This window comes from Perna viridis, chromosome 14 (genome assembly GCF_037379345.1).
Source record: "Perna viridis isolate PV_CMFRI_1.1 ecotype Kerala chromosome 14, ASM3737934v1, whole genome shotgun sequence".
In the NCBI taxonomy this organism is placed as follows: Eukaryota; Metazoa; Mollusca; class Bivalvia; order Mytilida; family Mytilidae; genus Perna; species Perna viridis.
The window spans coordinates 4,816,427-4,826,711 of NC_142458.1; the positions used below are offsets into that span (position 1 = coordinate 4,816,427).

At 30.5% G+C, this 10,285-nt stretch overlaps 2 protein-coding genes across 2 annotated transcripts in view; one reads left to right on the forward strand and one right to left on the reverse strand.

The window, feature by feature from the left end:
* Positions 1 to 319: 319 nt before the first annotated feature.
* LOC148597856 (splicing factor 3B subunit 6-like) lies at positions 320 to 4,751 on the reverse strand. Its single transcript, XM_088562361.1, has 4 exons — positions 4,597 to 4,751; positions 2,174 to 2,292; positions 1,513 to 1,651; positions 320 to 725 (listed from the first exon to the last, which is right to left on the reverse strand). Exons 1-4 carry the CDS (start codon positions 4,621 to 4,623, stop codon positions 636 to 638), a joined length of 375 nt encoding a protein of 124 aa, XP_088418487.1. The 5' UTR covers positions 4,624 to 4,751; the 3' UTR covers positions 320 to 635.
* Positions 4,752 to 4,850: 99 nt separating this feature from the next.
* LOC148597857 (uncharacterized) overlaps positions 4,851 to 10,285 on the forward strand; it is a 31,516-nt gene continuing 26,081 nt past the window's right edge. The window contains exon 1 of the mRNA XM_088562360.1: positions 4,851 to 4,992. Within this exon, the coding sequence (XP_088418486.1) occupies positions 4,953 to 4,992 (40 nt within the window). The 5' untranslated portion in view covers positions 4,851 to 4,952. The remainder of the gene's footprint in view (positions 4,993 to 10,285) is intronic.

The window sequence follows — 10,285 nt, forward strand, 5'->3', positions numbered from 1 at the left end:
CTATCATATGTTCAATATCATATGACTGTCATATGATTACCATATGATTATCATATGAATCGAGCATCATATGATTCTCATGAGTGGCACATTTGCCTGTGTATGTATGGTTACTATGGTTACTGCTAATTGTTGACATGGCTCCTCAACAGAAATATATATCTGGTAAGATTACATGTACAAACATGTACATATCATCTGAATACAGAATTTCTATGAAATCAAACTGTGTGAAAATCATTTTAAGATTTTGAACTTAAATAAGATGACCACAGAAAAAAAAATTTGTGAACATTAGAAGTACATGTATGAACACATCTTTAAAGTAAATAAAACATTTATTCAAAATACCTCCAAAACATCTACAATAATGTATGTGAGATCACAATATACAAAATATTATCATGATTAAGATCTTCAAATGACCCAGTAAGTAATTGAAATATAAAACATTTGCCAAAGGAAGAAAAACTCCTCGCCAAAAAAATTCCATACCATATAAGTTCAGGTCTGTTGTAAGAAACATATTTATAATACATGGAGAATATTTGAAGACAAACATGTGTTGAACATTACACAATGGAAAATAATGTTTCATGTGAGGGTGACGATGAAATAATAAATGGTGCTCAGTATCATTTTCTTTCTGGTGTTGTCAGTCCATATTTCTGTTTCATTTTTGTAATCTCTTCTTGTTTTTTATTATCATCTGTCTTCTTGAAAGCCTGGGAAATAAAAGGTAAAGAGATAAGTAAAATTTAATGAATTTAAGCAAAGGAAAAAAATGCTTTTTTTAAACTCTCTTTCATAGGTTATTAATCCTTATGTCATTAAAACACTTTCCTGTTTCTTCTGTTGAATAATAAGACTAAAATAAAAAAAAAAATATTTCCAAGATTCTCATCTTCTCCAGACCCAATATTTTCACCCTCCCTAAAAAAAATTATTTTGATTTTTTGCCAAATTTTGGTCAATTTCTTCCAAATTGAAAGCATTTTGATAAAAAAAAAATAATAACTAATACAATTTGCCCGTCTGCCCACTCTTAAATTTTGAAAAATGTTGCATGAGAATCTATGAAATTTTTTTATTATGGCCTAATCCTTTAGATTACAATACTATTTTAAATTATTTTTTATGAGTATATAGATCCTGAAAGCACATTAAGTTAGGTAACATTTAAGAAAAAAATACAGTATGTTATTGAGACATAAATAAATTTCAAAATACAAAATTAACATTTTTGTCTTTGTAATCTTTTACAAACACTTCTCCCTATCAAAGACAAAAGGGAGAAGTGAGCACAATCAAGGAGAAGTTTTTCCTCATTTCTCCTTCTAGATTAGGTTCTTTAGGATGTGACGATGTGCAATTTCTTAATTATTCTTAAATATCACTTTACTATGTAACAGAAACAACACAAACATAATAAATCGAGATAGAAATCAACCAAAAATTGTGACATGTATCGCATGGTGGCAGAGTGGAATCGTTACAACAAAAAATATCTACCTTGTTTGCTTGGTAGTACAGAACAACCAGATATCTGTTACAAACATTGAACCCTGAGAGATGATCACATGCATTCTTAGCATCAAATATATCTTCATATACAATAAATGCTGTTCCCTTTGTGTCAGGTGTGTTTCCACTAAAATATAGGGATAAACATTTCAAATGAAAATTACCATACTTGATTACAATAAAGCTGAACCTAAGAAGTCATGACATATTTATACCAAGTTTTTAAAAAACTTTTAAAGACACCAATCATAATCTGTAATTTCACTGAAAAATAATAATAGAATAATTAATTGGAAAGAGAGAATAACCAAACCATGAGCATGAGTGCTGAAGAACGTCTAGATTCAATGAGAGTGCGGAACTTGTTCCATGGAAAAGTTGAATCTTATTGTCTTCTTGTGAACAAATTTTGGTTATTCACAATAATGGTACATGTATGACCAATTGATTATCCTATTTATGATATAGATTCCTCAATTGCTATTTTTAACATATTTTTTTAAATTTTGTAAACGGTTGATTGATGCTCTTGTTTGTGATATTTTGGCTAGAAAAAGTCAGAAAGTGAAATTACCTAATTTATTTCAGTGTGAATTATCAAACTTTTTTCTACAGGAAACATCACTACTAATAACTTTGTTTTACTTACACTCTAATCTGTCTTATTGCACCATACTTTCCAAATATATCATACATTTCTTCTGCTGTGATTTTGTATGGTAAGTTTCTGACATACAAAATTCTGTTTACTTCTGGCGGAAGCCGAACCTGTTAAAATAAAAACACTGTATTGCATGTAAAACTATTAAAATATCCATATCTGTTTGTACTGATCCATAAATGTTAAATGACTTGATGGCATCTATTAGTTTATATTTTACACTTTGTCTTGTATTCTCTAGTTTTCCAAAAAAATAGTTTTTTTTAACATTTCAGAAAAAGTGTTTGGAAAAAGTGACCTTTCAACAGGAGAATAAAATGTCATGGTCCAGTGGTTTTACTAATAAAATTATTTTTATAAAGAATACTTATTGAATTTTGATCATTTTTTTCTAAGTAAAGCACTGTTAACATATTACTTTTTGCAGAGGCTAATTTTCACAGATTGTGTCAAGTGAACATACATTGTACAAATGTCTTCACAGGTATCAATTTTTGTGGTTTCAAAAAACTTGATAAGCTTTATACACGGTACAAGCTATATGAGAAAACCAGGGAGAAGTGACTTCTCTTTCAGAGAGACACTAGTTAGGGAGAAGTGGCTTTTTAAAATCATATGTGTTATACAATGTACGTTACTTACATGCACACAATATAAGCTAGCATTTTCATACATGTGTACATTCATTTATAAATAATATACATGTAGTGTTAAAAATCAGTTTTGTGGGTACTATTTTTCATGCTTTTCTATCCACCATGAAATAAAGAGAAAATTAATACTTCTACTATATATCAAATATACTAGGATAATGATCATGTTGCTGATAGAGAAAATAAGGACATATTTGAAAGTTCCAACAGAACATTAAAATTTCACTTTTTCCAGCCCATTGTGATATTTTCTGTTACAGCTAAACTGCAATTATGCAAAATATTATCAAGTATATCCCATATATTCCAACTTTAAAACAATATTTCACATAATCAAAATCTTTCTATACACCGAGTAACAGTTAATAACTCATTTCTGACCTATTTTAAAAATGATTAAAATCTATGGTTTCAGGTCAACCCCTCACCAAAGTTCTGCTCCACAAACATTACACAAATTATATAACTAAGAACAAGGTGTGTTTTTAAATCATTATTAACATTATAATTCATAAAATATTTCACTAAATACAATGTGCCAGTTATTTTTTAAGATGGTTAAGCCTTAAATTGGAAAAATATCATGTCTGTTCTTGACTGAGGAAAGGATATACATTTTGTATGTTCAACTTCATACATGTACATGTAAATTGAAATTTGGAAATGTAATGACTTTACTAGAAATATTTTTTTCTGTAGATTCATAAAATGCAATGGACTTGAGCGTTATTTCTTTAAGTTTGTTAAGCACTGAAAAATCTGATTTCAGATTTAAATTGGAAAATTATGATGTTTGTTGTTGACTCTGGAAAGGACATATACATGTACATGCACAATTTGTATGTTCATATATAGAAATTTGAAAATGTCAAGATTTGACTAAAATATTTTTTTTATTTTTAGAAACTATAGTAACCATATGAATAACAAGGAGTTAAATTTATCAATAAAACTCAAGTAAGTGTACAATATGATGTAACAAGTACATGTTAACCTCATCAAAGACAAGATACAGATGAACTGTAAAATTAACTTTGCACTAGAAATCGCAGTCTGAATGAATTCAGCATAATTGTTAATCATTTACATTTTTTTGATAAAAAAGGAATGTATAAAGCTTTTTCATTGTTTTGTATTCACCAGTCAATGAATACTAAACTCTGTATACACTGCTTAATTTCATAGTATCAGTTTCTAGTTAAAATTATTTTTTTAGTGGACAATTAAGGCTTCATAAAACATTCACTCAACACCAAATCTTAACCTTTCTATCAAAACCCTGTAAGAAAACAGTTCGAAAGTTTAAAGAGCTGCTCACACCATAGGGAACAAATGAATAATGAACATAGTTCCAAGGCTACAATTAAACTTTTTATACAAATGTATGAGCTGGATGGACCAGAAGATGTAACTAGGAGTTATACTGTTTAACATAAATGTGTTGTTTTTCGTGGTGATTAGAAAGAAAAAAGATATACATGTTCTAGCTGCGAAATCGAAATCGTAGCTCTTTATCTTTTTTTTTTTTGATTTTGCGATCTAGATCTAAAATACAAAAAATAGTTATAGCTACGTTCGCAGCTAGCCAATGCCACCACTGGGCACCAGGCCATAACTTTGCATAAGATTATGAGGATTGTGGATTAGATCAACTCAATAATATTTTGAAATGAAATAAAACAGACTTCCTAACTGCGGAGAAAATAATGTCAATAGGTTAAATATGATGGTAAAAACGTGAATTTATCTATTATTTACGTTGCCTCCTTTCCGACTCAATGCCATTTTCTTCTTTTACCATCTGTCCACTTCTTGATGACAACGTCGATTTTGACATTGAATCTAAACGTTTGCAAGACGTTATTTCAACCTGTTCTAAAGTTTTTTTTAGACAATTCTGAATTAAACTTGTAAATTGACACTTCCACGCTTTTCATTTTGTATTCTGATAACTAATATCATGTAATAAGAATTCAAAAGCATCAAAGCTTTTTATCTTTTGATTTTGTTTTGTATAGAGACTTTTTTTGGAAGTGACGTCATCGATCAATGACTTTGCAGCCACTTCCGGCAACATTGTGAATCATTTTCAGGTGTTCTGAAAAGTGTAGAAAATGTCGACTCCAACAAATGACAGCCCCAGCAAAACAGCTGGTATGGTATAAATTATAGTAACTAGACTTTATGCGCTAGAAATCACGTTTGAAATTTCCAATAACTCATTGGAGTTTTCAATGTCTGCTCCTGAATTTGCAAAATCTATTTTCAGTCAACGTGTCCATATGTAAACAAATATAACCCTTTCAACTTTACGTGCGCTCGCTGAACATTGTGGGCATACATTATGGTCTTAGATAAGCATTTCTTAGTTATCCATACAAAAGCTACAAAAACTGTCATGGTGTGGCATGGAAAAAACACTTAGACAGGGGGTGTAAAATAAAGTCCCTGTCTGAAGCCGTGAAGGATTCTTGAAATAGTATAAGCAATGATGTGTGATATTAGCATAATTTCTTGGTCACCTCCTTGTAGTGAGGCATAAACGTGAGATTTGAAAAAAAACCCTCTGCAAATATTGTGATTAGATCCAGCCTAGAGTTAGACTTAAGGCCAAAATACATGTATCAATTTAAATAGACGTCGTTCTTGAGGTCACAAGCTCCCTGGTTCCTGTCCCCCAAAATTCATTGGGGACCCCTGAAAATCACAATATGGTACTCCAGGGGACTTAGGAAAATTGCATTTAAATTTAAAAAAATTGAGCACTACGTGGGAGGATCGTCAAGTTTTGTTTTTTATATGGGAGTAAATATCGGAAAGATCAGAATTGTTTAAAAAATCGAATTATTAAAATAAATATGTATGTAGGTTGTAGTTCTTAGTTATTCATACAAAAGCTAGGAAAAGAATTCAGCAGGATTTCTTGTTGATCCGTGTCCTAGTAGATCTGTCCTCAATCATAAACTCAAGGCATTATGCATTAGGAATTCATACAATTAAAATATTAAACATAAATATTGAAAAAAAAATTAACTTATCCTTTTCTATATGTATTTTCTTAAATTATACAAAAACGAATATATTATACACGTAGTTCATAAAATAAAGTTATATTATTAATCTAAGACCTTATTGGTTTCAGTTTACAGTAATTACATGTACATATGATTTTTACATAACAAAATGAAAAATGATTAGTTAATTTAAGTCATTTTTTATTATTAATGAGTTATTGTTTTCCATTCACTTGTTTTTAATAAAGATTTCTGTGAAGGTAGACATGTGTAAATGAAACAGCTTATAAACCATGTCTTTATCTCTGAATAAATATACAAAACATTATAGTTTCTTCAATTTAGATACTACCTTGGAAGTGTGATGACTGCAGTCATAAATAAAATTGGCACTAAAAAAAAGTTTTCGAATATGACACTAAATTTTATGCACATAAATTTATACAGTGTAATTATTGGAGGGGACGGATCAACTTCAGGACGGATCCACTAGGGAACGGAATGACTTGGGGAAGGATAAACTTGTGGACGGATCCACCTGCTGCCATATAAAGTCCCTGACTGAAGGTTTCTAGAAAAGTATATTAATAAATGTGTGATAGTAGCTTAATTTCTTGGTCACCTCCATGCAGTGAGGCATAAATGTCAGATTTGAAAACAAAAAAAAACCTCTGCAAATATCATGATTAGATCTAGACTAGATTTAAGGCTTAAATACTTGTACCAATTTAAATATTTGTCAGGGTTCTCAAGGACCCCAGGTATCTGGTCCTGACCTCCAAAATTCATTAGGGACACCTGAAAATTATAACAGGGTAGTCAAGGGGACTTATGAATATTGCATTCAAATTTCTAAAATTTGACAACTATGTGCATGATTCGTCAAGGTTTTTTTTTATATATATGGGAGTAAACATCGGAAAGATAATAATTGTTTAACAAATCTAATCATTGAAATAAATAAATATATATTCATGTTGTATTTTAAACATACTCTACAAATTAGAAATGTCTCAGAGTAAACTGGAAGTATTTTTTGGCTGTCGAAAACAAGGTCGCTGTCTTGTCCTAGTTTGGACAAGGTTGAGGAAAAATTTAGTTCATGGACAGCCTGTACACCAAAGACATCTACATTTAGCACATTCCGTATGCAGTGGCTGAAAACGTATGGGTGGTTGGAGAAAGTTGGTGAAGGTGAACAAATGTGTTATCAATATGTGGTGCAAATACTCTCCATTCTCTGCTGTTGGCAGGACAAACTTTAGCACACAAAACTTGAGACCCTTCACTGTTATTATCTTTGGACCCTCTGAATTCCTTACATGACTTGTCATTTTTGTTGCAAGGGAGTCCTGGGACTTCCTGTTTTTTGGGAGGAGTGAGAACCTTAACATACCGTTTCATGTTAATTTGAACTATACTTTACCAAACATTTGGTTGTCAATTGTTAAGATACATGTAGTTTATGAGATTGTGTAGCATTTACTTTACAGATTTATCAACTGAGCATGCCAGAGGATTATCTTAAAAGGATCTGCATTTATTATATTGTCTAACTTGTGTGTTCTTTGCCCCATAGGCTTCTATAGTAATCCTTAAATTTTTATGATTTTTTGAATCTTCAATCTATCCCTTGACCATGTCTTTCCATAACTTGAGGAAATGTTTTAAACAATTTCATGGATTTTTAGGTGAACGTTTGAAAAAAAAAGGAACAACTTTTTGGTACACCAGAACAGGTCTAACTAAAAATAGACTTTTCTTCTTCCACTTTTATATATTAGTTTAATTAGAGTTCATAAATTAGACCCCTGTTTCTGAAGCATTTTTTTTCATGAAAATACTGATTTTTATTCTATAAAGATAATCAAGAAAAAAACAATTTTTTAGTGTCATACCTTGTACCTTTATTTATACACTGTATTTTGGATGAAAAATTGTGATCTTTTGCAAAAAACAAACAAATAAACAAAAAAAAGGACAAAAAGTAAGCCCACTATATTTTTTAGCCTCCATGTTTTGACATATACCCTCAGAAATATGTAATACAAGACTGATGATAAAAATGTTTAGATATCTATAATTATAAATGTTGTTTTTTCTGTAAGTATTTTTCAATTTTCAACTTAAAAACAAAACATTTCTGTGCTCCTGTTATCCTGTGAATTTTTGCTCTAATTTTCATTTACCGGGACATGTAATAACAGTATTAAGTCAAATATTTAAATTTTTGAAAAAAAAGACTAATTTTGATAAAAATAATTTAGTAACCATTTTAAACATGAAATGTGGTCTGTATTAATAATACATATGCCTTAGCTTAATTCTATGAATACCAAATTGTTTCAAAATCTCTATTTTTTGTCTCATATTCAAAAAAGTCAAGTTCGGATCCCCTTTTCTTAGCCTGAACACAACAGAGCCTCTTGATAAATTAAAATCTGCTTACCGAAACAGCCAATTGCACAAAGTTGTTCTCATTTACACATATATACAAAAATGTGGGCAAAATAAAGTAAAAATGTTAAAATATAATAGTTACCATTATTTTAATGAAATACTTCTTACTTGCTGATTTTCAGTCAAATTTGATACTATGGGTATGTATAAATGCACTCAGTATTTCCATAAGAAGAAATATCTTACACTGTGAGATTCTCACAGATACAGATAAATATTTTGCAAGAACAGTAAATAGCACACAACGAAACATCAAAGATTTTACTTACTATGCTTTTAAAGAAAAATCTATGCCATTACCACTATTGTTTTTTAGGCCTGTATTATTTATATGGTTGATAGATTGATTGATTGATTGTTGGGGTTTAACACTCGAGGAGCAATATTTCAGCTGTATTCAGGCGATTATTTATATGGCTTAAGTTTTTCCCTTCCCTGTACTCACAGTGTTCAGGTTGGATAGGTAGGTATGAAATATTTTTTTGTATACAATTCAGAATTCCAAATTATGCATTTAATGAAATCAATTTTGACGTTCAGCCATTTCCCTCAAAATTCTCAATGACTACCCCAACTAATAAAGGACTGTATAGGATTCAACTAGCCCAAAACAAGAAAAGTACACATCATTTCACTAGCCTGAATCAATTCTTCATAGCCCCGAGCATTGGGCTAGTGGATAAAAGCAAGCACTGGATGTTAAATAAATATTCCTTTCAGAGATAAAAAAAAATTAATTAATGCCTGAAGATTAGAATAAAATCTTTAAAAGTAGGGAATGGACAGAAAAAATATTATTTATTTTGGCATAAAGCAAACTATTGTTTTTGTAAGCTACATGTACATACATTATACATGTTCATGTATCACATTCAAATGTATGGGATTAACTTACATTGTAAGTGTTCAAAGGTCTAGATCATGCAATTTAAAATTAAAAAAAAATCATCTAGGATTTTCAGTGTTGTTTTCAGAACCAAATTTAGAAAAAAAATTGTTTTCTGTCAAATATTAACCAGTATCGGATTAACTTAGCAAGTTTGGGGACAAAAATAAAATTTTAGTAGTTTTCCCAATCTTGACTGACCAATTGAGATGTGAACTGTAATACTATTAGAAATACTTGAAGCAGTAGTACCTTTTCTCTTGCATGTAATCATACTGGTAAATTCCTCCACTGTGTACTGTAGATATGTCCAATTAGTGGTAATTTCCCACATGATGATCCATTATTTTCATCTAATTAGACAACCTTCACATGTTCATGTACATTGTAACATGTATGAACTTTTACAAGTTTCACACACTGAAATGCATGAAGCTACTACTAGGTAAAAAAAAATTGAGTCTTTTTCCTGTTACCAAGGCAAAAAATTTCATATAGCTACATGTTGTAAGTAAGGATTTGTTTTGAATAAGGACCTTTTTTTTAATAATTTTGTCGACAAATATACAAAACACAGAAAATAGCTTGTATCCAGTTCTGATCTAAGTTGTCTTCATCAACAAAAAAAGTAGCAGGAGTATGGGAGCAAGCCAATTTATACATGTACCTACATTTACGAGCATATAACCATTATCTTTTAAAGAATGTATCCATCACCAGGAATAAATCCAAACTTGTACACTTGACTTAATATGTTAGCGTCCATAAGGAAAAGATATTAACTTTGAATTTGACATGTGGATTGTTACGGTGTAACCATATGCGTCATGAAAACTGATTTGTTCAACATGTCATAGTTTTCCTTTCCTCTTTCGTCTAACTGGACTTGACATTTTTTATGAGCAGCTTGGTGGTTGTTTCTAGAAAAGCAGAATACGCTTAAGCCTTACCCTACCAGTGCACCTGGTGCATGCTCCCAGTTTTTAGTCTAGACCGAGTTTCTCATTTGCTTTTGTTACTTTGTATGTATTATTTTAGTTACTTTATGTTCTTTGTTGTGTGTGTCTGTTTTCCATGTCTGGTTCTT